Here is a 26873-nt window from a genome sequence, read left to right as displayed (position 1 = left end):
AAAAAAAAAAAAAAAAAAAAAAAAAAAAAAAAAAAAAAAAAAAAAAAAAAAAAAAAAAAAAAAAAAAAAAAAAAAAAAAAAAAAAAAAAAAAAAAAAAAAAAAAAAAAAAAAAAAATCCAGTTCTGGGACAAGCTGGAGAAAAAGCCATGCACTAATGCACACACATCTTTGTCTGATGTTTCTGTGCACATGGTACAAATCGTGACAAAAGACGGAGTTGACGTCCAGAGGAGAAAAAAACCCAACCATAACAGGAACATTTCTCTGTCAAAAGCTCAGAAGACAGTTAAGCAAAAGAGTGAGAATGGAAAGAGCCTGAGAAAATTACAAATTGTCACAAAAAAATATCTTAAGAAGCCTGAAAACAAATGCACTGGACAGAATTTTCATGCCCATTCTGGCAAGGATGGCATAAAGCTTTTCTGACAAGAAAAGCTATAAAGGACTTTTTAGGCATAAAAATGTTTTGGGGGTGAGACTAGAACAGCATTGCAGTACCGCAAGGCAGTGCTCTGAAATCCTGAGAAATTAAGCCTACTTCTGCAATTTTCAGTTCACAGAGCTAACTGAAGGAGTGACTGATGATATCGACACAGCTCAAGTGTGAAACAGGATTAAAAAATACACGAGCTGAGATCAGAGCCCTTCAAATCAATACAGACTATACTAGAAAAATAAAAATCCTTCCCACCTCTGAAAACCTCGGTTAAAGAAATGCCTCCAGCTTCAAATGAGATGAGTGTATACATAAGCAGTCCATGCACATAAACAACATACAAATACCATTTTCGTATGAAAATGCATGAACAGTCAGCTAGGAGCAGGGTCTGTGATAAAAGAGGTTACCACATATTCTATCTTCTTGAAAATCAACACTCCAGCTTCATGGAGGTGGTATTTATCATACTTATTTTAGGCAAAAAAAAACCTCCCTCTTTGGTACAGGTAAACTGTCCATGGGACTCTACACTATTTCTGAAATAGATGTTGTGCAGGTGGGAAATACTGCACAGGCAAAAAAAATTAGTGCATTATGTGTAAGAACAATAAAAGAAATCAGCCCAAATTACTTAAGTACAAATGACATGCAAAGATTACTGCTGCTCCAAACAGTGAAGGCTACACTTTTAGATATTAAACATCGTGAAAATAGAAGGAAACACTTACTTTTTCATCCTATAGAACCCCTTCTTTACAGTACCAAAGTTGCCAGAGCCAAGTTCACCTTCCTCCAAGGTTAACAATTTCCTGTCAAGGGTGACATTTTTTGGTTTAATTTCATCTGGATCAGCATAAGGACTTTCATAGACCTCGGTGTCCATGGGTAAGGCCTCTCTCTGATCACCTGCAGCTCAAACAATGAAAAAATCGGACATGATTTTAGACATTTTTTTTTGCTGCCACAGATAATATATTCACCTTTTCTATGTTCAGGGTCATCAGTGTGTTTGACTTACAAGGGTGTTAAAAAGAGACCACATACAGTCCATCTCTATGCACTTTAGAACATCCCAAAGGACAGTGAGTGACTTCCACCTGGTGACAATGCATTAACTACAGAACACTTGTGCAATGTGAAACCAGGATGTTCCTTGCCAGAAGGATTAAAGAAGGGTTAAAGTTTGGCCCTTCTCCTTATTACTTCTCAGTAGTTACCTCAGACAATTCTTCACTCAGGATGCTGCCTTCTATGTGCTTCATTCTCAGGCACCCTGCTTTAACTGCTTTATACTTGGCACTGTGGATGCCACAGGGCAGAATTCTTTTTATGAAGCTCAAGGATTTGCAAAAAAAGCTAAGAAATATGGGTTGAGAGAGATGTCTGCCATAAAGAAGAAAATTGTATTAATTACACAAATTACCCTGCCTACCTCTTTCTGCTTCTGTAGGACTTCTCTTCCTTTGGAGCACATAAGGGTTAAAAGGTGCTTCTTCAGGTGGGTGTCCAATAGTTGACTGAAGCTACAGCACACAAATAAGAGTTTTTTAATTGTTTAACAATGAACAGGTAAGCTAAAAGCACTTCCCCCCCGCAAAGGATTAAGGCATAGTGGTTGCAAGAGGCATACAGGTGAGAATCAGAAAGTAAGAAGGGGATCCAAAAGAGTTTATTTCATTCTGGATGTTATTGCTAAAGCAAATATCCAGGCCAAATGAAACATACATATCCAAAATATTTCAGAGCATTAGATACAAGAGAATTAACTGTACTGGGTCATGCAAAAATCTTATTCTGCAGATATTAAATTTACATGATCATTTCATATCTGCCTTGTAACACAAGCAGCCATAAGGATTTCTCTTTAATCTGCCCTTCCTCCCTGTCCAAGTTATCTCTCCCCTTACCTAGGCCATAGGGAAATTGTTAGCACAAGTCAAAACAAAAAACAATTCCCTTTTTCTCTTGTGGATATTACAGAGTGACTCCACTTCAAAGAAGTGGAACAAACTGGAGTAAAAAGTTATTATTTGAATAGGGTTGTATAACATCAGGGACAAATATCATTGACCAGAAAATAGGTCAGTTTGTCTCCTCTGAGAAGGGAGAAAATTATTTAATTAATTGAGAATCTGGTTCAAATATAATCCCTCTGCCTTATCTCTTGTCATATGAATAATGTGGAGTACATAAACCATCCCAACAGAAACATGGTGTGTTCTGGAGCTGCTTGGCTGAAGGATTAGGCTAGTCCAGTAAAGTATACAAACTCAATTCTGTCTGTGAGCATGGAATTACAGAACTTATTTCTGCAGTTTAGTCCCTTTTCTTTCTCAATGTAGACTTTACTTACTAATGACCTCACCCTCCTAAGAGAGTGTTTTACAGTGAAAAATTCAAACATTTCTGCAAGTTTTCTCAGTTCAAATAGGAAAAAAAAGTATATTGCATTTGAAAAACACTGAATAGGGTTATTTCACAAACATTTGAGTATATAGTGCTTTTTTTTTTTTTTAGTAATTGAAGATTTCAGTATCATAAGTTCCTTCCAGAAACTGTGTTGTTTTGAAGTAAAGAGAAAGAAAGCTCTAGTGGAAGCTGTCCCTGCTCATGGCAAGGAGGTTGAAAGGAGATGATCTTTAAGGTCCCTTTCAACCCAAACCATTCAATGATTCTATGAAGTTTTTTGAAGTGAGCTGTTGAATACAATAGAAGTTCTATCATTTGGAAACTGCATTTAGTAGGGAAAACACCTGACCTGTCCTGGCCATTACAGTTCTTTAAATCCTAGTGAAGTGATCTGCCCAGCTGGATGAAATAGAAAAGGTTTCACTATGTAGACTTTGCAGTAAACCACGAGAAGGAGGCCAGCTCTCAGCAAGGCTCTGGCCTTGTGGGACAGAGCGCAGTGACAGCAGGCATGGCAAGGGAAGTGTTTCTGACTTGCATTCCTCACTCTTGGGAACAGTGTCGAAAGGCCATTTGCTGTCAGGGTAAGCCACAAAAGCTCCTGGACGATTCTGGGATAGGTCAGGGGACAAACTGACTGACCTACCAATCTCAAGAACAAGGGAAGCAAATGAAGTTATACAACAAGATCCTCAGCTCTAGTTTTGTTTCTCTAGACCGATACAGTTGGCTAGCTTTTCAAGGCGAGAACTCTCTTTCCAAAACCTGTGTCACAGGTCATTCACTAAGCCCAAAACCCCACTAGGATTTGAACTCAATCATAAATCTCTCCATATGGGCTGGTAGTTGCACTGTGAATACTTAGGACAGTTTTTTTCCTGCACTGTAGGTATGTATAGGAAAATGCTTATGTTCAGTCAAAAATATTAATCAAATTTTGCTTTGCAAAGAATTATAATGTCTTTTTCATTTATATTGCATCCTTATTTTCTGGAGGGAAACAGGAGACCTGGCTATGCTGAACAAAGAAAAGGCTGAGGTTCTCAATGACTTTTATGCCTCAAACTTGTTCAATGGCAAGTGCTCCAGCCACGCTGCCCAAGTTGAGAGAGACAAATGCAGGGACTGGGATAATGTGCACAAGTCCATGGGAACCGATGAGATTCATCCAAGAGTCCTCAGGGATCTGTCAGACAAAGTTGCTAAGCCACTATCCATAATTTTTGAAAAATTGTGGCAGTCAGGCCAAAGGCACCCTGGGCTGCACCCAAGGCAGTGTGACCAGCAGGGCGAGGGAGGGGTTCTGGCCCTCTGTGCTGCTCTTGTCAGACCCCCCTGGAGCACTGCACAGTTTTCAAAAATTTTCCTTCAGTTCTGCCAGTCATGTAGTCATGGCATGTAGCACCCTGCATGCCTTTGAATAGATTTTCCACCAGGAACTGGATTTTCCACCAGAAGTTGGAATTTTTTCTCTTGAAGTCAAGCAAGGATGAGTAGAAATTATGAAGGGGGCATGTACCACTGAATGTACAGTGGACTGGGTAATGCTGCAATAAAGTTTCCTTTTTATTTAACTAGTATTTAAATTCAGAGTTCTTTCTGCCCTACATTTTTAAAACATCAAGTTTGTTTCTGCAGATCTTTTTTTGGATAAAGGGAACTTTATGTTAATACAACCAAGAAATAGGATAATAGATTGCTCCTGATATTCTTACAAGAAACAGGGAATGGGCAAAATGACTGTGGATTCCTACAACCAGTAAAAAGGAATACAGGAAAGGAGTCCACTAGAGGAGCCTGTTAAAAATGTCACATATGAATTAAATGGCTCTAATTCCTCTAAATCTGACTTTCACAGTAAAGATTATAACTCTGAGTAAGTAATATAGTAATATTCTCACAAAGACAATCTATAAAGCAAGAGCAATTTCTTTTCAGGTTAATGATTCTAATTTGAAAAAATGCAGACTTATATGTAGGACCATAAACTGAACAGCGAAATATTGCATGACAAAGATCTCATTAGCCAAATCCACAAGGAGCTTTGGCTAAGACATCTCAGTTGCCACTAGGTGGCACGAGTTCCTTTAAATTGTCTAAATTACCAATTTTACACTAGTGAACCAGATTGAGAAACTGCGATCTGGATTACTTGTATATAATTTTAGTCTCCAGATCAAAATTTGAGTTTTAATAAGAACTCAGATTTAATTTAAATTAAAAAACCTTTCCAAATAATGATTAAATATAACATAAAAAATAATCTTTTTTTTTGTTTGTTTACTGTCTGAAAGTTTTTGACACAGGAGAAGTAACTGCCTAATTAACCAGGGGTAAAGTAAACTCTCCATGATAGGTTAATGAATGGTAAATCTTGGAATTCTTTTGCCTAGAGTCTAAAATCTGACAGCGTGATGAAACTTGTGGGTCTGAGTATTCAGAGTTAAGTATATGTAAATGGTGATCAAATCAGATTTCTGAAATTATTTTTTTAAATGATTGGTCCTTCTCTGCCAATATGCTTCAGCCTGTACTCTGTGTCTGTTGCCCAAAAGGCAAAAAAAAAAAAAGGGATTTGTCAGCAGGGAAGTGACCAGAGTGAGTCACAGGTTTTACCAAGTGAACAGACAGCTGTGTAACCAAAGCCACGCCTACAGAATTCAAAACCCACCCTCACTTTTCTGAAGGAAACCAAAATATGTGATAACTTGGCATTGTATTTCAGGTGGTTTGGAGCACATCCTGACACTGCACATGTGTTTGTATAAGACAAATGCACATTGAAAAAGAGATGTGAGTCCTGTAAGGATACAGAGACTACAACAGCTCTTGGTACTTCAGTGTAAAAGTGAACTGAAGTTGTAGAAAAAGAACTGTTATTTATCAGGATTACCAACTACAGCATGTATCAAACACAGTTTTTCCCTCTGAACAGTGGCACACCCCTGGGGCTTTTCATGCCTGATCATTTTTGCTGAGGAGCAACCATGAAAAAATAAACATGAATAGAGATTCCTGGGTCGAGCAGGGACATATCTGTTATTCTCAGGATGCAAACAAGCTCATAACTACGTGCTTCAGAACTACACCCATTCCTGGACAGCACAGTTTTCTGGACATGCAACAGCATTTTCACTAAGACAGGGCTGGGCTCCCCTCGACTCCCTGATATCACCTTTCCCATTCTGCTTGGACTTGTGACATCTTACACTTGCCTAAATGTGATTCAGTGCATAACAAGATTTGTGCACACAGGTTATGTAAGAATATGTCTTATTAACAAATCGTTCTCCAAATGTGCTAAGTAATAACATAATTATATAAGTAAGACAATTTTCTGATTAAGAGGGATAGCTCAGGGTAGAAATATAATTTTGTACTTCTGTGAGTGAGGGGTTTTGAAAAACATTTTATCACTTTCATTTCACTGTAGACATGTTGAGATCTCCACTAATATTTTGCGAGAAATTACTTAAAAATAGCCCCTCTATGTTAAAACTTCCCCAAACCCATTGCTTAAGTTATAAAATCAAGCCCATAATTATGCAGATGATTAGGAAAGAGGCAGAAAGCTTTCAAAATCTTCACAATCTAATTGTTAGTAGTCAAGACAGCAAGCCAAAAGAGGGAGGAAAAAGAGTGAAATTAGTCATGTAAGTCTTTTTAACTCAGTCAAAAACCTGAAAAAAATCTATAGATGAGGCACCTTTTTGCTGCCAGCCTTTGGAAAGGTGTACGATTTGAGTCTTGAGATAATTCCACCTCCTGCCCAGCTCTAGAAACCACAATGCCAAAGAGGAACAGTAAATGTGTCATGAAAATAGCTAAAAATATTTTACAAACCAAAAAGTACTCTACAAGAATAAAACATTCCCAACCTTTCTGTTGTGTGCCTGCAAGTATATATATGATGCTTCAAACAAATGTAGCATAGGAAACCTTAGCACTACATTTTGTTTCAACTGTATGCTACAAAACCATCTTGAATCTGTAGATACACGTTAAGCCAGTTTTTAAATTCAAATTTTTAAATTTCTCCAGATCTATATCTATACAGTATGTTTCATTTCTCTCCTGCCTCTGTTATTGAACTTCAGCCTCACCCCTCAACATATTTAGCAATGTAAAGCAGTTGATAACTTTGGTATGGGGAAGCAGGACAATTGTACTGAACAAGATTTGAAGCACACCTTACAACAAACAATGTGAAGTAAAAAGCACACAAAATGGTATTAATTCCAAACAAAAACTAACAGGCTTTACATTTTTTACACGCACTTACATTCTGTATAAAGATACTTTTAGAAGATGTACAAATACTTTCTACAAAAATGCATTAATTTAATTAAATGTGACAAATTAGCATTTCTAGGGGTCACTGAGAGATCATAACTGGCTAATTAAAACTGTGATGCAGTACTTACAGATTAAACATTTAGATTGATGCTGAAGTTGAAATAATAATCTGAGACCTATCCTCAGCCACATTAAACAGCCTCTGAACTGACTTTGCAGGGAGAAAAAAGTAATTTACAAAGTCATAGGGCTCAAAATCACCTTAAATGTGGTCATGGAGCCTCTGGTGAAAGGGAAGGAAAAGTCCTAATTCATCCAGACCATTTATTTATTTGTTAAATTTTTATATGTACTGCACCCCGAAATACAGTGGTGATATTCTAAAGCCTTAGTGGAACATGTCCAGATCTGAAGTTGCTTTTAAGCTAAGGAAGCGCATGAACGCTGTAGAAAGATCTGCTGAAGGATGTGCAAGACAGGCTGTCCAACTAAGCTAACTGTAAACTCTTTGTGTGTAAGGGCTTGGAGAAAACTTTGCATCAGGGAAGGGATTTTTGTTGCATTTGCTAACTAATATGCTTCCTCTAAAAAAAAGGAAGGACTCCATGCTTAAAGTCCATCTCTATAACTGCATGTTTTATATATATATATATATATATAAAACACCAGATGATACACATGCGACTTCATGTGCTTGAACTTCACGGACTTACTTGCAAATGGCACAGACCCAAACCCCAAACCTCGGGGAAATGTTTAATAAAACATAAGGGACTGATTTTGGTTGCATAATTTCCAATTATTTAAAAGGGCACCTGATTTTCAGAAGCGAGGGAATGCGAATGGTTGTTCACGGACCTGCAGGGACTCAATTACACTCGAATAAATATAATTGCCTAAAATATTTTTCTATAATGCGGGACAACATCAAGATAATGACCTGGATGATTGAGCTCTCCAGGGAGACAACTAAATTAAGCCCTTTATTTCAGATGAGATCAACTACATCTGAACAAGATAGTATCATGTGATTCTGTGTATGAATCACACCTCGGGTGACTCCTCTAATCAGTGGACTCTGAGAACTTAGGCGGTTACAGCAACAGATTGGCTTGCTCAGTTTTCATGGAATTGAGGGAAGAATCACCCCTAACTCCCTGCAGAAGGAATCAAACCCTCTTGCAATGCTCAGTGTTAAATGCACACACCAAAGAAGGTAAACTGAACCTCCAGCAGATTCTCGAAGTGAGCAATGTAATTAATACAGTATCTCTTCTTCTGGGGTTGATACAATCACTACAAAACATGGTCATCGCTGAGGCATTTTGCCTATGAAAAATACTGGTTTTTTTTCATGTACATTCTATGTATAAAAGAACTTAAAAATTAAATGGTTGCCAGAACATTCAAAACACTAATGAAAGCAATGCTACTCTATAATATGTTAAACTTCTTTTCAACTTACTGCTTATATCCCTAGAAAAACAAACTCACATTTGCAACAACATAAAAGATTCAGGATTCCCAAAGCAGTATGTGTCTGTAAGCCCTCCCAAACAAATGCTGTTGCTATATCACCACATATTCTTACCTTTGGAAGTGTTCCAGAAGCAGAAGGATAAGTGTTAAAACCAACATTATCTGAAAAATAATAAAATGTGGAATGATACTGAGCAAGGTGAGAAATTTGTTTGAGAATGCAGAATTTTACGAAGGGAACCAACTTTCTAGTTTTTAAATCATGTTACAGTGTTTTTCTTGGACCATCTTCTTTGCTCTTGTTTCTTATAAGCAGCACACTGTGGTACTAGTTGCCACAGAGAAAAAAGCATGTGCAGTGCCTAAATTATTCAAAGGAGCAGAAAAACTACAGGTGGAAAAAGTAGGAAATGATTCAAAGGTGTGGAAAAATAAATAAATAAATTAAAAAAAAAAAAAACACACACACACACACAGAAAAAACCAACAAGGGTTAGACTTGGTGATTTTAAATGTATTTTCCAGCTATGATTCTATTCTATTCTATTCTATTCTATTCTATTCTATTCTATTCTATTCTATTCTATTCTATTCTATTCTATTCTATTCTATTCTATTCTATTCTATTCTATTCTATTCTATTCTATTCTACTCTACTCTGTTCTGTTCTGTTCTATTCTGTTCTGTTCTATCCTATTCTATTCTATTCTATTCTACATCCTCTCACCATGGCACTGGTATCCAGTTAGAATGACATAAGAAGGCCCTAGAGAGCGAGCACCTCTTCTGGAGGAGCACAAGTTAGACACAGATCCATCAGAAGCATCTCGTTTCCCCTTTCAGTCAGGGCAAGAGGGAGGGCAAAATCTTTCCAGTATGAACTGACATTAAAGAAGAAACAGGATAAAAAGCACACTGAACCTCAGGACTCTCGCCCTCACCCCTTCTCCTCCCTTCCCCATAGCTATCCGACCCCCATTTTCAGCATCTGGTACAGCCAATCCAATTTTCTGCCATGCCCTCCCCAGCAGGGGAAGCAACTCTTGATCTTCCAGCACCTCACCTGCTGGGTGCACCCAGTCTGAGAGCCCAGGGCAGCACTGCTGATGTGCTTCAGCTTTTGGAGGGAGGACCATTGGAGCAGCGAGCAAAGCAATGAGCAAAGCACATTTCAGGTCTGACATTAATTTAGAGCCAGCAATAATCTGAATTGCTAGCCTGGGGCTACAGGATCTGCCTCCGTCATGCATGGTCTGGCAGATATTAACTCACTTGAAAAGCAGAAAAATCTGCACCCAGCCTACATGGCAAGTGGAAAAATGTGCACATCTTTATCATAATTGTCATGGCTGTTTATACACGTAAAAATAATAGGAATAACTCACCATTTTCTGAGCCCAGTTGTGGACAAGGTGTGGTAAGGACCCTTAATAATCCATCTGGTTTGTATGAATAATGCTCAACTAGCTAATAGAATGAGAGAGGAGGAAAAAAAAAAAAGAAAGAATGAGAGAAAAGTATGTGAAATGGTAAAGGTGGTACAGTTATATTTTGTCTCTTTAGGACTACATGCATATGTACAATCATTGCCATATATTAAAACAAATGGCCTGGGCATACAACAGATCTTTATTGCACATGTTCTTATCTCACCTTTACTTTTATTTAGCAGGGGTGCATGTTTCTGAAGTAACCTTACAGATGAACCTGGAGGTCTGTAAGACCTCAGCATTGCCCCCATTAGTTCTGCGACTGAACAGGTTTGTTTGGTTGGTTTTTTTCTGTTTTGTTTTGTTTGGTTTGGGGTTTTTTGGGGGGTATAGTTATAGTGCAGGAATTGTGCTAATACTCAATGCTTTCTTTGGACCTCAAAGTCGCAGTGAGATGTATGCAGTTCATAAATGCATAGCACCAACAGTCGTGCCCATTTGTGCCTGAATCACCCTCTCTCATCTCATTTTGTTACAGATGCATTACTTCTGTTTTTACTTTGGTGCTTTTGGGTAGAAAGGAGACAGCCTGTGAGTGTAAGATTTGCAGACACGTTCAAAGAAATTGCGAGACACCACAGCTGCTTTAAAATTTCCAGTGATACTAGGAAAGAAATAATGCAGGACATTTACAGAAAGGCTAAGAATTAATATATGCAAGCAAAGAATCATATTTTAGATTTGTGAGTCACTTCACTTGTTTTAATAGATTTTTAATCAAGAGGACATAAGAGATTTCTGCAGGAGTTTCAATTCCCTTCGTACTTTTAGTTTACACAGTCATTTCACCAGTATTCAATTTTAGTATTAAGAAGTATGTACTTCTTAGTTGCTAAATCTTTAGCAGTGTTCAGACATATTTTGGTGGTAAGCCTCAGCAAACTGAGCTTTTGCAGATTTGAAGGCAGAGAATTCCAAAGCTAAAGACTGCATTATGTGTACAGCATCTTAAATCATCCCATTTGTACTTCCTAGAATTCTGTTTGCTGCTGCCATAAAGGACATTAAACAGAAGACTACACCAAGCATAGCCATGAATATGGTCACTTGCAAATGCAAATGGACTTCCATTCCAGAGAATGTTCAGCTAACTGAATAATTAATTATAGCAATTTTGAACTCGGCCAGGCTGCAACATCACATTTAGAAATGATTAAACTCTATACACTCACAGAGCTTTCTACATTAACACGTATTTTCTTCGTGTATAGAGGCCACGCAAAGGTGGAAAAATATAACAAATAACCTGCCGGAACACATTGGTTTTAGCCAAAGGCTGTTGTAACGTGGCAAAATAAAACAAAGCTGCCTCGGTCAGTTATACGGAAATCTGATGACAGTTACCCACGTGATAAAAATTTAACAGACCTGCCAGAGGGTGTCAAATCTTTTTCCATCTGGTATGGAGAGCTTTCCTGTCTTATCTCTGTCAATGCGGTAGTGCAGTACTTTTCCATCATTCAGTAGGCACAGGGCATAGGAACCATTGCTGTCTCTTTCTCGGATACTGTAGGAATAAGATTTTCAGGGTTACAATCTACTAGAAATGAGCATTCTTTTTTTTTATTTTTATATTTTAAATTAAAAACCAAAGCAAAGTCAGCATTGCAACTTCTGAAGTCATTTTGTTGAGCCTGTCATTTATTTCTTCATGTAACTTTTTTTCAGGTAAATTCCCTGAAGTTTCCCTTCTTTTCCCCAAAATGCAACAGATTAAACCAGAAAATCCATGTGAGGCCCTTTGTTAGGCAGCTACAGAACACTGTGCAGTGCATAAAGCATGCCCTGAGAAAATATGCATTTTAAAGCCTCTGCAGTGCTGGCCTACCTCTTTTGTGAGTTTTATTTGACGGTAAGAGCAGAAAATAAAACATTAAAAGAATATGATGTGAAAATCAAACTAAGGGAAAATCTTTGTGCTCTGAAATAGATTTATTTTTTTTCTGGGAATTTGAAGAAAATCATGCATTTCTGTAATCATTAATTCTTATAATTTCAGTCAAAGACAATGCTTTGTTGCAGATTTCATGTAAAATTTATATGAAACTCTAGATGGTATTGGCACGTATATATCTAAACTTCGCCATTCATGGAATTTTGTCTAAAATTCACAGGTAGCCAGGATGATCTTGTTTTTTCAGAAGACCTGCAAGCATCATCTGAGATGCCTGTAAAGTGTGGCAGAGTTGTTTTATGTGTACTCAAGGCCTGGGTATTCTGGTGACCGGACCCAGAACTTGCTACTAGCTCCGTCATAGCCAGTGCTTCTGAGGTTAGAAAGTAGGACTTTTCTTTTAGTTTGAGTTGCTTGTGTGTACTTACTGCTGACAGTGAGACAGCAATAGAGTTAGACTAAAATTGCCTGGCTCTTTTAACGAAAAACCCAGATTCTGCAAGAGTGAATTATTTCTTGTTCCAGTGTGCACAGAAATCTCCTCACTCTCCCTTGAATTTTTGAACAACCTGAAAAGAAATATAGTGGTATATGCTCACTAAGATGTTAAGAAGCTTTGTTGGTGCAACACTAGTACTTGTTATTGTGTCTCAAAAGGTGGCAGAGGCAAGTATTAAATTCTGTTTCTCAGCTGACTCACTCAAGGCTGAAGTAGAAATGTGTTTTGTCTGTACTCATGCACCTCTGTTTTTTTTCAAGTAGAGTGATTCTTGTTGCCTAAGGTTGAACAGGACACTGGCTAAAGGAAAAAGGGAAGTAATGTCAAGTTTTTTGTTTTCTGAAACCAAAGTAGCTTGCCTAAGTCTCTAAGGCAAATTGAAACACACTGTGGTTTTTCATGATAGGTGTTTTCTCAGCGTGTTGATTTCCTGTGCTGACTGACCAGTGAAGAGTAACAGCCTCTGTGAAAACGAAGAGTGACTTTTACTTTGTCTTCCTCTGACTTGCTTGATGCCACTAAGGCTTAGAAAAGTCTTTTTAGAATAGAGGGCATTATTTCTAAAACACAAGCAAAAATGGCACTGCTTTGCAATTGGACTTCTACTCAGAATAAAGCACAAGTAAGGCTATAAAAATGCAATGGATTGCTTCCCAGCAACAAATGCCCTTCACGTTTCACGTGAAGAAATGGTGGCTCCAGTGCAATTAGATCTACTGAAACTGGCTATCATTGGCAACAGTTGTTACTATCACAATAAGCATTGTAAACATTTCTTGAGGGCACAGGCACCCGCAGGAGAGGAGAGCCCTGATTTCTAAAGACCACGGCACAGACCCAAACAGCTCTATCACTATTTAGTGAAGGATTTCAGCAGAGTTCAGGTTTATAAGGTTTGAAGTTGCATTTCTGAGCTTTTTTCTTCCCCTAAGCCAACAGCTACATAACTCTGAAGACATGTGCAGTTAACAGTCAGGGCAACTTCTGCCAGACAGCTCTATGGCCCCACATCCTAAACGAAGTCTCCATTCTAACACTTATTCTTGACCAGGGTCCAGAGGAAGCTTTGCTCTCTCAGAGTTATGGAGCAGGTGTTTTTTAAACTGTAGGCAGTCAACTCCAGCACAACCTGGATCCCTACAAAAATCCCCAAACAAACAAACCAAACCAAAGCAAAATAAACAAAAACCCCAACCCCCCCCCCCCCCCCCCAAAAAAAAAAAAATTAAACCAGGAGGTACTAACATCTTCCCAAACATGTGTGAAGAGCAGAAGTATCAAGTGCATTGAAACAATAGCCGAAGTCTTAGTTTTGGCAACCAGATTGGGTAACAGTATCCAGTAACTTACGGTTACTGTAAAATATAGACACAAAGGAAAAGGCTGTTTAAAGTGGAATGCTATAAACTGAAACTTTTTTGAAAGGAAATCATGGTTTTCCCAACTTCTTGATGGTGCTCCCTGTATTACCCAAGGTCTTTCAGATCTGGGAACTCTCTTCCCATGTGGAACTTTCCTTCTATGAAAAGTAACAATTCTCAAACTATTGAGAAAAAAATTCAATATAACAAATGCACTCTCTGTTTTAATGTGCTCTGAAATTTAACACAATATTCACTGTTCTTCAATACAAACTGATAAAAAACCCCACTTCATTGTAAAAAACTTTTTTTTTTTTTTTTTTTTTTTTTTTTTTTTTTAAGAGAAAGCATTTTGGCAAGGAAGCCAGCACTGAAATATCACTTAGTCTTCCATTTTATGCTATAGCAGAGAATTACAAATGTACAGAAGAAAAGCATAGAGATAATAAACACCTGTAAATAAACAATATTGTCCTTTCATCCACTGAAAATAATCAGAAACATAAACAACTCCATTGAGAAAAAAATTGAATTCACGGATATTTTAGAGAAGTGCCAAGGTATCTAGCTCTTTTATGACATACATTTTTAAAATAACACAAGAAGGAAAGTAGAAACTCAGATTGTTACCTGATGCAATGTAAACAAGTTTAGGTATTGATTTTATACTTCATACCATCTATGCTTGAGTAATTTTTATGTTTTTGTGACTGTAACCCAGATAGCAAGCAATAACTATTTGGAGCATCACTGTAGACAGTGTAAACACCTATCCATTCCCTCCTTTGGTAAAGTCTATTTTTGTTTGGAAGCAAAAAGAACAATGCTCCAATTTTTTTCTGCTTCCATCTGAAAAATCAAATGATCCCTCTCTTTCTAAAGGCAAATATCCCTTAGGCTAAAAAATAAATTGCTACTATAACATGCCTCATTTACTGTGTAGGGAAAAAAAAAAACAAAAAACAAAAAAACACAGAAAACAAACAAACAAACAAAAAAAACCAGAAGTCACAGTATTTTACAGTGGAGAATAATGAAGAAAATAATAAAGGAGTAAAATGCTTGCTCTAGGAATGGTGTGAAATTATTCTTCCTCCTGAATCCAAGGCCATGCTGAAGTTTATTTTGGGGTTTGCTTTGCCTCCTCAGCGATAACAGCTTGGTTGATGGCAGAGATACTGACATTCCTCGCTGCTGATCAAGCTCCAGCCATTCCCTGCATGTCTGCCCTTATGACCATCCCTCTGGTAATGCTATTAACAACACGGCTACTCATTGTCACTTCAAAGATCTGCCGCATGCTGCACACGTTCCAAGTTTTAGGGCTATGAGGAATGAACTTGGCGCCATCTGCAAAAGAATTATGTAAAGGACAAAATGGATTGGCCGCTGCCTTCATTTGCAACATTTCTTCTCCTCTGTTTGGTGACACACTCAAAGCTGTTTCACAAATGTCAGCACACTGTAAAATTTAGGAGATAGCTCAGCCTCACACTGCCGCTACCTACAGTGGAACCTTAAAAATTCATCTCCCCACAAGGCTGCTGCACAGTTAGTTACAAAATACTTCTGCGAGGAGGGTTGCATCACACTGGTCTCTTTAGCTGGCCTCACCCTGCCAGCACAACAAACTGTGTTCCACCAAACCCCCGACCAACAGCTTTGCTGCAAAACTGCACCACAGTAGGGTACCTCCTCAGTTCAGCTACTTTAGTAGGGGACTGCGGCTTTTCTTCACACCTCTGACCCTCCCCGCTGCTGAGGCACGCAAACCAGAGCCAGCTTCGAGAAGCCACAGCCCTGCTGCAGTGTCACTCGGCTGCGTACCTCACCGAAGTTCAGAAAGCAACCCTACCAAGCTGCTTTGGAGTGGAAGACAAGCACCTCCAGAAACATGGTTGGCTTGGCTGTCCGTGTTTTATCTGGGAAAATTTTTGTGTCGTGTAAGTCCAGCAACTGCTTGGCACTTTGAAGAGGAACTTTGTCGTTAAATAATACCCCTGAATTGAGGTCTCCTTTTAACCTTATTTGATGTCAGCAATGTCCAGTTCCATTTATGGATACAAACTTGATACTGATAGAATAATGTAAAGAATACTCTACAAGGTCAGATAAATCCCACTGCACCCTAGTAGTGGGAAAGTCCTAGAAGGCAGTTAGATTAGTGTTAAATACAGACCGCTGAGAATAACAGAAAAAGAAATTTTTGATCAGAAAAAATACCAGAAAACTCCTAGAGACAACTGCAATTCCAAACTTGTTATTTTGAAATGTTTTCACTAGTGTTAACTATTGTGACATATAAGAGACAGCTTAGTTTCTAGATGTCATGGGATGCCATGGTGAGTTCATTCACATGAACTCATGTAAACAGTTTGCAGAGACTAAACTGCTAATTATGCAATGCCTTCACTCGCAGTTTCCCTAAAGTTGAATCTTTAAGTTTAACAGTCTTTCTGAATATTCTTTATCCCCCCTCCAACTTCAGAACTTCTGGTTTTTAATACATATGCAAGATCACATGCTTATATAACTGAAGTGGTCATTACTGATGACAAATCAAGATGTGCCAACTCTTACCACATAACGATGCTATTTCCTATCTGAAACTGCAGAGAAAACTGACTTTTCTTATATTGCTGTTCTTATATTGCTGCTCTGTCACTGTTATCAGAGTTACAATTTATTTTTAAAATGGTTCACACTCATACAGTCACGCACGTAATATTAACAATATCATAAATATTTTGTGATACTTTATAAATATAAATACTATTACAATATCAATAACAGTATTACCAATATTAATAGTTTGATCTATGATCAATATGTCCTACTGGGCAAGATCTAGTAAGACTTAAAGTTCTCTATTTTCACTTGTTCCTCAGGTGCTTTAAGAAATACTTTACTTCTATTCCACTGGCATATTTTTTTCTCCAAGTTTTGTGCCAAGTGGCAATTTTACTTAAATGTTCTTCCCAAGAGAGAGGTACAGCTTTATATTTCATGTAATTTCATGACATTGTTGCTATGCTTGGGTTTGAAAACAAACTCTTTAGCATTCACATACATTCTTACTTCACTGACTCTTCACTCATGACAAAAACTTTAAAAAGACCTTTGAAAATTCCCTAGTAAAACACCCAGAGTTAGCTCAGGTTTTTTCCTTGGGTAAGTTGTAGTGTTGTCTTTATGATGTTACCCATGATATTTTGGAGTCAGAAAGCTTTTCAACTATTTCCATAATTAATGTATTAAAAATAATTCTAGATTTTGTAATCCTGTACTGCTGCAAAGCAGTGCTAAAGAAATCTAAATGTTAGATATATTCTCACAGAGACTGCTGTACTGGATTTTGTTTCAAGGCAATTAGGTCAAACAGACAGCAAACTTCTCGTACAAACAATTATTAGAGACTTCTTAAAAATATATAGAAATATTCTAGCCTTCTAATATTTATTATTTTTTCCATGATAAACATATGATTTTTGTCATATACTAGCATCGGTGTGTGGACTTGTTAAATAGCCTTGGAGTAACTCATCTCACTAAAAATTTAGCTTCCCTCTACATTCCTAAGCTCCAGTTCCTACCTCAACAAGCAAACTTGACTTAGACTTTGAATGTGTTTAAGTTTTACTTTTCAGTCAGCTACCAGGCTTGAGTACATCAACCAGTGTAAGAAAAACAGTCCCTGAGCAGCTGCATTCACAGGCACAGATTCACAGCCTTCAGTTCGCAGAGGTACAGAATATTCTGCCAAACACTGCTGCTGGATAAGTGAAAGTGTGTGATGTCTGTGCCTGAAATGTAAAACAATGCACCGCTCTCACACGCAGCAGCTGATAACACTTCAGTTAGCCAGAAATTAGTGGTTTATTTCTCAACGCCTTCTGAGCAGGCCCATGTTGAGCAAACCGCTGCAGAAAACCCCTCTGAATTAGACAGTTCTTTTGTTGCTTGCAGTGAGCCTCCGGGTCTGTGGATCTAAAAGCTAGAAAGGCTCAGGAAGATAAAATAATGGATTCCTGATGCAAATGAGAGACACATTATTTCTCTTGCTACTCTGGCTACCGACCGGTTTCTTCCCTGAGACCATAAAATTAAGTGTCAGGTAAGTGGTTACTAAGCTCTAAACTGGCCAGATAGGAAGTCTGTGCAAGAACAATCAATGCATTAGAAGGCACCCTACAAATGCAGACGTAAACAGGATTATCCTTAATAAGAGGGACCCAAGCTCAACGCACTAGCTGTTATATATTCGTATTACTTAAGCTCCAGTGGCACTTCTTGTGGTTTGAAGAGAGCCTCAAAGTTAGCATTTCGTCCTCTGTGGGTTTATCTGTCTGATGTGAAAGCAGCCACCTCAGTTCCAGCAAAACTGCATAAGGTACAGACCCACCGATATAACCAGTCGTGTGGGAGAAGGTCTGAATGCTCCCCACACAGCTCACTGAGACAGCAGTCTCCCAGGCCATCTTTAGGGAACACAGGAAAATACTGGGAAAGTATTTCTATTCAAAGCAGGAGGAGTGCTCATAGAAAATTAAAAAGAGATCGGTGTTTATAACAGAGACTGGAAAGGTCAAGTCTGCTAAAAAATCTCATTCCCCTACTCTAAGACCTATCCCTGTTGTTAAGAAATATTAGCCAAGGGATCCTTTTCTTTTGAGACAAATCATTTTGTTCCCTTCCTCCCACCCCCCCATCCCCCCCATTTTTGGCCACATAGAAACCAATATGTGCATGAGGTCAACTAGCAAGGCTGCAAGTTTTAATATATGATCTACATCGTGAGTCAGCTGCTGTAACATCGATTTGGGAAGGTGTTGAAACAGAAAGCAAAGAGGCAATATGTTTTTAGGAAAAAACCTATAAGATTATTAAAAGAAGGAATAGATGTTTTATTTCAGATTATATATCCGTGTATGACCCTATGTTTAAAACGCAGGAGAAGAAATCAGCAAAGTCCCATGTCAGGAAAAAGGAGAACTGAATGGTAACGCTGGGCTGGTAATCTACAACAGCAGCCATGTTCATCAAATCCATTAAACTCCTGTGCAGTGGGAAGAAGCACTGATAACTGAACTCTATGGCTCCACAAATTTCTGTACCAATTTTTTATTACAGATGTTACAAAATCTGTAATGAAGTTATGACAAGGGTTTGTTACACCTTGCAATGAAAGCCACTGGGTAAATGACCCTCTGGATGTGAAACTCAGAAATACAGAGGACGAGGCTGAAAATGCAGATGCATGGTGAATGAGACACAAAAAAATTCAAGGACTGAGAGAAGCAAAGAATTTTCAAGAAATGAAACGTCTCTATGTTCAAAGTATTCATGGGTAAGACTCCATAGGAATTAGCTCTACTGAAAATCAAGATTTAGAGGAGTTACTGGTTCCTGTGTGGCACAATTACAGCAAATCAGTGAAGTGAAAGTGTTGCTACACATGTAGGTGATGAAGTTTGTCTCAGAAATTATACACCTCTAAGTACGCCTTACTTAGCCGTGACTTATAAAAGTCTCCATTTTCTATTATTATATAAATATGTTTTGGTTTGGAGGAGGAGGGGGAGAATGACAAAAGGTAGTTCTTTTAAAACACTGATACTTTTCAAATGAGGACTTGCCAAAAGAAAAGCTTTTTTTTTTTTTTTTTTTGTTAGAAGACTTTGTCTGGCTCTAGTGCTTACAGGTGGCTGTCTGTCACTATCCCAAGTGGCACATTTGTTCTCGGGAAACAAAAGAACACCAGGCCAGGCAAATGCAGATGGTAAGCAGCAGACACAAAGTGGTGCTGTCAAGGCAGAGGCAATTCCTTCTCCCAGTATGATTACCTACAAAACAAAGCACCACCACCATCCCTGGGAGACCTGGCAGATATAGATGCCAAGTTGCTAAGACAGGCAGTTTGCCTACAGTTGTACCAGTTTAGTAAATCTGTGTATTGGGTGCAGGTAGTCAGGTTTTGGCAGTGGGGCTGCAGAGGTCAGGGGCTCCAGCAGGTCCCAGTGGACACCCCTGCAGGTTTCCCATGCTTCTGCTACAGTTTCCCATCTTTACTTAGCCTTTCTACACTTGCTTAGTGTAGAAAGCATCATGTCGTGTCTATCACGCTGGACTGGATTCTCTCACTGTGAATGAGCCACCCTTCAGGGCATATTCTTGCTTGAGATTTATTTGGAAGAATTTTACAGTAGCCCTGCAGGCCAGCATCAATACAACGGGAGAAATGCACTCACAGGAATTTTCCATTGTTTCTCAACCCGATGAGGATGCGATGTTCCGACTCCTCCCGAGAGATCCTCCCGTGAAACCACGGCATCTTTTCGTGGGCTGTAGTGGCAATCAGCTTCTCCAGCTGGGGCTTCTGGCTAATGATAGCTTGTTCAAGAGCATACCCCTAGGGAGTAGTAAAAGCACCGTTGGAACAGTCAGACTATCTTCTGCAATAAAAACTTGACAGGTAGACTCCCAGTATTTTTGGAATTAATTTTGGAACATCTGAAATCTGCATGTATTTGTGGCATGTGAAGGAAAGGTCTGGTTTCTATAAGGATTTGAAACCAAAAACTAACATTTGGTAATCTACACATTACAAAACTGGGGTTCTTCCTGTACCTCTGAGAAAAAGAAGCAAACTGAGCCAATAAATTAAGCCCTTAATATAGCAGAATTTAACCATATTATAATATGCTATATTGTGATTTAAAATAAAGTTTTATTTTTATGCTAATGAGACATAATTAAGTAAACAAGGTCAGTCTGAGATTTTAAACATACCTCTAAATTACATAACTATGGCAGTGTACTGAAATTATCTGAACATGCTTTTCACTGTTGCAGAATGACTATGTCAAAGACATCAATGCAAACTTCCCCAAAGCGGACAGAACAGTCCCAATTTTAGAGTGAAGTATTTAGAGTAATATTAACCTAGATAATTCTAATCTTATCTACAATCTACCAATTCTAAATTTGGCCCAGAATCTCAGGGCAAACCCTCCTAGATTTTTTTTAACTTGAGTTCATCGACCTCCCTTTAGACTGGGTTCAGACTCCGCAGAAAAAAAGACTGTGAGCCTCAGCAATTGCAGAAAATAAGTTCCAGGCTTTGCCAGTTTGGGGATTGCGCCACATATTTTACAGAGCAGAATTCACAGAGTTACTTGCTTGTAGCAAAGGAGATTAAAAACCCCTGTGTAACTCCGTGAGTTCATAAAGGTAACTCATGATGGCATTCCAAGGTGCAATAATATTCCTGTTGCAGCCTCCTACCCTAGTGTTTCCATCTTAAAACTGGTTTCTTCATAGTAATTCTCAGGAAAAAAAATCCATCCTTTACATAGAACATTCCTGTTTGGTACATGCAGTACTGAGAAAGTACAGACAGTGCTCTGTAATGTAGTTTTGGACATAATCTAAATTAGCATCACAGGAACAAGACCAGCTAACACAGGAGGATAAAAAACAAGTCATCATGTCACCATGCCTGTCTGTATATCACTGCATAAAAATTCAGAGCTAAAAGCAATCAAAGAAACAATTTCTGTACCTTATTCTTTACATCTATTAATTTTTGGTTCAAATCTGATGAGGTATGTTAGTGCAGTAGTAGATAAGACTATGCTAGCCCAAGACATCATAGAAATTCTAAGTGCTGTAAATTTCAGGAAAACTACACTTAGGGCCAAAGTACTGCATTTCTTGGGGAGAAGAAAAATAACCCACTGTTCAAACTCAAATGGCTATGATTCCCTCGTGACAAAATCCTACCTAGCAGCAGCAAGATCTGGAAACAAACACTGCAGTCTCTTTTCCTCCTAGCTGAAAGACCCCTCTGTGGCAAGGTCAGTCTGGTTTTACCTGCAAATTCCAAGTTTGTTTGACATATTCTCTGATGAGGTTCTCTTTCAAATCTTCAAAGGGCCCTGTTTTGGGTTCAACGCCTGGTGGCCGGTTGAAAGGTTTCCTCAGCAGACAGATGAGGCCATCAGCTTCCTCTGAGTGATACTTAATGAGTTCAGCAGGACTGGCGTGCGACTTGCCTCCCGCAATAGCATAGGAACCACTCAGCTCCCTCTCAATTGTATAGTGATGGACCTTCCTTCCATGGGCCAAGGACAAGGCAAAGCCCCCCAGGTAATTCCGGCTTTGGCGGAGCAGGTAGAGTCCGTCGCTGGCTCCCGCCTGCATCAGATACTCCTCGGCATCTTCGCGCGTGATGTTGCCAAAGAAGTACGGCAAGTGGTTGGCAGGGTTTGCTGTGTTGGAAGCCATCCTTTCTCCTGTCCAGGCAGCAAACCCAGTACCTGAAAACACACAGAGATATAAATTGAAAAAAAAAGCAGATAAATGAGTAAATCGCACTTCACATGTGGTGTGTTAACAGAATCACGGAATTATTTGGTCTGGAAATGACCTCCAAGATCACTGATTCCAACCTGTGACAACCTTGTCAACTAGACCATGTCACCGAGTGCCCTGTCCAGTAGTTTCCTGAGCACCTCTACGGATGGTGACTCCACCACCATCCCGGGCAGGCTTTTCCAGTGTTTAGCAACCCTTTCTGTGAATTAATTCTTCCTGATGTCCAGCCTGAACCTCTGCTGGTACAGCTTGAGGCTGTGTTGGTAATACATTTGCTGGTGATATATAGGGCTGGTAATTAAAAAAAAAAAAAATTTTGGAATGAAGATCAGACTTTTATTTTAGTCTTGTTAGAAGCTGTCTTTTTAAATCTCAATAGAAACTTTTCCCCTGTTATACAGTAATATAAAGGTTTTCTATAACTGCTCAATTTTCACTCCTTCCCTGCCTGCTCTGTTGCTTAACCATATAGGAGGTCCTGACATCTTCATTTGGCTGAATGTCTCTATCTATTCTTTTTACTGGCCTCCTTCAATAAGAGGAAATAACTAAGTAAGAAAGACCCAGTGAGAATAGTTTTATGACATTATATTGTTGCCTGAAAGAGTATTTTATGCAAGTATATGAGTTGAGTATGGACAAGAGCCATATCTAAGTACAAAATTAAACAGTTAACATTTCTCTCCACAGAGATTTACCAGTTGTTGGTTTTTTTAATGGTAAAAAAAAAAAAAAGTGACAGTCTTCAGAATCTCTGAAGAATACTAGTGATCATAACAAAAATAGCCTCAGTTCTTTTATTCATAACAATAAAAGCAATGTCTAATACATATTTAATATATCTTATACATAGGGGATTACGTTATTATATGTTATGATCTTTTTTTTGTCAGATGAAGTGTCCCATAACCACAATTAACTATGTAATAGCAAGTTCACCACTCAAGTCATTAATAGTTTCCAAACATTATGGGTTATTCATGTACCTTCCCCTCCAGATGCTTCCCCAGTCCAACCACTGTTTAGTCAGGACTGGTCAGACTGTTACATCTACAGTGTATGGTGCATAAAAAGGAAGCCATGCCATTTAGGAACAGCTGAACACCTTTCTGTCTAAAAAGAAAAGAAAAATTCCACTAAGTGTTACTGCCTGCACACCTGTAAAATCCCCCCAAATTACTTTCAAATAACACATTAAATGCTGAATAAAACTAGCAGTATGTGCTTATGTTGTCACTGGCTGTTCCTCCTTAGGAAACACCTCACAACATCATTGTCAACATTTTTATTTCCTTGTCCTTTAAATTCATTTATGCAACCTTAATATCAAAATATTCTCAAGTACACAAAATAGGTGAAAGCTTCTGTTATGCATAGGTTTTAGGTTAATTAAACAATACTACAAGTATATAAAAGGAAAATAACTGTTGTTTCTTTGTGTCAGTGGACAACTGTTACTCTTTTTTTTCCCAATATATGTACTAGGTGGAATGTATATATGCTACATATGAAACCCACGAACATCAACATACTAAATACTGCTGCTATCTGTGTTTTGTTCAGGTTACTGAGGCTCTCTTCTCCCACCTCCCATCACCTTGGCCAGAAGTGGACAAAAGGATCAGAAGCTGAGTTTCTGCTTCTACTGCTGTGAAAGACATAGGAGTAAAAACAATGAGCACTTCACAGTGAAATGGAAGGTATGATTTTAGGGAAGCCATGCAGCAGTCTGTGGAATCAGCATTAAACAATTCAGGTTGTATGTGAATGGGTTAGTAGCCCATTTGTCTTGCAGCTGGCCCAACTGTCCACCTGAGTTACGCGAGGAAAAGAGTAGAAGGCTTTATGGAGGACTAGGTAAGAAGGGAGAGTCCATAATGCAAAGGTGTAACCGAGGAATGGGAGTCTTAATGTCGGGCCTTTTGGCACACAGGACTTCAGTCAGATTGGCACCTTCCCAGGCAGACCTGCAGCAGGCAGAGCTGTTTGTGCCTAGTGCTTAGTTTACGTATAGACACATCACTGGATCATAGCTGATTTGCTCTCTCTTGTGCTTGTGCCAAAAAGCAGTAGAGAAATACCTGTGCCAAGCTGTGAAAAGGTGAAGGTGTGGGGTGGAGGTGGGAGAGAGAGGAATGCAAAGTCAAATGAACAGGGCTCACAGGGTATGGAAAACTAGACAGAACAGTCAGGACAAATCTTACAGTCCTCTCCCTTCTTCACAAAGGAGGCAGACATCAAAGTTGCAGAGTTAATGCAACCCTACAAAACAGAGCTTTGTGTAGCAGGTTTCTGATCACTCTCGTGATCAGCCAAAAGTTACTGGTTTAAGTTCACAATCTACTAACATAACTTTTTTTATCCTATTAACTGCAAAAGGAAGTTGTAACTGAACAGACAGAAGGCAGTCCTCAGTAAGTCATCACCAAAAATTGATTCTGCATAGAATACCATGCAAAGTGATTATTTTGACTGTACCAGACAAAGCTTTCCTCAGGTGGAATGGATTCATTCACTAGCAAAATGCAGTGCCAGAGAATTCCAAACAGTAAAATGAAGCCCAATTGGAAGCCAGTTAGTAGAGTTGTAACCTAGGGTCAGGACTGGGGTCAATATTTAGGATTTTCATGAGAGCAGTGGACAGTGGGAACAGCACAGCCTCAGCAAGTTCACAGATAATATAAGACAGGGAGTAGAGTCTGAAATACCACAGGCACAGGGTTGTGTTGCCACTCAAAGGGACATAGAAAGGGTGAAGAGTTGGGATGAAAGGAATTTAATAAAGTTCAACAAGGGAAAACATCCTGTGGATTAGACTTTGCCCCTTTTGGAGCATGTGCTGCCCCAATGGGGCAGTGCCTGACACCCTTGTAACATCGTCTGTGAGAATCTGTGACCCTGGTGTTTTTCAGCAGTGTCTGTTCCTCCACAGGGTTTCCAGGACTCCTGTGGGTGCACACACACAAGGTGTGCAGGCTCCTGTGGGATGTTAAGCTTGTTCTATCTATCAGCTTTGGCAAAGGGGACAGCAGCAGCTCCGGGCTCTGTGCAACTGCAGCCCCCTTCACTGCCTCTGCACAGTGCCATGGGTTCCGTAGGAGACTGTCCTGGGACTGTGAATGCAAGAGTGCCAGGCACACTGGCAGCACGGAAGACTCCCAGCAAGTTCCTCTTTCTTTCTTGACCACCTCCTCCAGGTACCCTGTGCTAGCCTCATAGTGGCTGGGCAAGGGTGTGGGGGTTTGCAGTTTTGGGTGCATCTCTTCCCCCTGGGCCCTCTGGCAGCTTGCCAGAACCTGCCACATGCATCTCACACACCTCAGCCTGAGCACTGGGGAGGTGTGGGGGAGATCATGGCTTTCCTCCTGCTCTCCAAGGGATGCAGAGAGAGGGGCCCAGCCCAGTCCAGCTCCACGTCTCTCTACCCTGACCCAGGGTTGTGGCTGCCTTCCAGCCTTCAAGGAGGGCCATCAAGAGGCTCTTCTTTTGCCTCCCCTCTCCCAAAGCCTGCTGATGTGTCCCTGACTTCTCCACTCTTGCACCAGGCAAGCCCTGTCACTTTGCATGTCTCTCTTGGCAGGACATGGCATCAGGCACTGAGGAAGCCACAGGGGGGAGAACAACTCTGCTGCAAGGGACAGTAGCATGGGCCAGACACTCCAGGCAGGGTTGGTGGCAATCTCTTGCCCTGCGTGATATGATGAGAGGAAATGGCCTCAAGTAGTACTGAGGAGGTTTAGAGTGGATATCAGAAAAAAATTTCTGCTGAAGGGGTTATCAAGCATTGGAACAGGCCGCCCACGGAAGTGGTTAAGTCACGTCCCTGAAGATATTTCAAAGACCTCCAGACACGGTGCTCAGGGACATGATTTCATAGAGGATTTGGTAATGTTAGTTTTACAGTTGGACTTGACGATCTTGAGATCTTTTCCAACCTAAATGCTTCTGTGACTCTTCGATTCTATTACTCTGAAAGTCATTACAAGTGTGGAGATTTTGAATGCTCTGGATCCTGTTTCCTCCATTCCTGCTTACTTGTTTCCCACAGACAAACATCATTCTTTTTTGCTCCGCTCTGCACCACACACAGTGCTGGTTAGGAAATGAACATCCTTCATCCCACACCTGGCAAACTGGTCCTTGAAGGCAGGCTTCAGGTATTCAATATCACTTCCAGGAAGGGTGGAAGAGGACAGATTTGCTGTTAGGTTTTTGGGAAGGAAAGAAGTCAGGTGGATGAATGATTGACACAGGCTCTTTCCTCCAGCATTGCACAACTTGGAGAAAATGACAAAATAAGCCCAATATGTCTCATCCCAAGAGTGATACTGCACCAGTTCGAAACACCTTTGTAATATTGCGATGAACAAATATCAAAATGAAAAATACCACCACGCTCTTTATCTATAGAATTTTATTTTCATGGGAGTACCTCATGAAAGTTCCTTTTCACCATACCTTTATTTTCAGAATTAAAAAAATGTTAGGACCTTCATGTCTAAAAAAGATAAAGAACTTTAGAATGAAAGTAATATCTAGCAAAATAAAAGTGTGTGTGTGTTGTCAGGGAAAAGGGGGGGTGGGCAAGGCTAGAGGAGTTAAACTCACCTTCCCTGGCTACAAAAATCC

At 39.4% G+C, this 26873-nt stretch overlaps 1 protein-coding gene across 1 annotated transcript in view; it reads right to left on the bottom strand.

The window, feature by feature from the left end:
• The window catches only part of SYK (spleen associated tyrosine kinase), a 26563-nt gene extending 4384 nt beyond the window's left edge, over nt 1-22179 (bottom strand). Inside the window, exons 1-8 of the mRNA XM_027903369.1 lie at nt 21741-22179; nt 20117-20277; nt 11483-11621; nt 10010-10091; nt 8737-8786; nt 6556-6624; nt 1873-1963; nt 1169-1346 (exon numbers count right to left, since the gene is read on the bottom strand). Coding sequence (XP_027759170.1) covers nt 1169-1346; nt 1873-1963; nt 6556-6624; nt 8737-8786; nt 10010-10091; nt 11483-11621; nt 20117-20277; nt 21741-22154 — 1184 coding nt within the window. The 5' untranslated portion in view covers nt 22155-22179. The remainder of the gene's footprint in view (nt 1-1168; nt 1347-1872; nt 1964-6555; nt 6625-8736; nt 8787-10009; nt 10092-11482; nt 11622-20116; nt 20278-21740) is intronic.
• Nucleotides 22180-26873: the final 4694 nt, after the last annotated feature.

The sequence above is a fragment of the Empidonax traillii genome, unplaced genomic scaffold (genome assembly GCF_003031625.1).
Source record: "Empidonax traillii isolate 1590-97213 ecotype Southwest subspecies unplaced genomic scaffold, ASM303162v1 scaffold2:size4533513, whole genome shotgun sequence".
Classification (NCBI taxonomy): Eukaryota; Metazoa; Chordata; class Aves; order Passeriformes; family Tyrannidae; genus Empidonax; species Empidonax traillii.
This window is presented reverse-complemented; position numbering and strand designations above follow the sequence as displayed.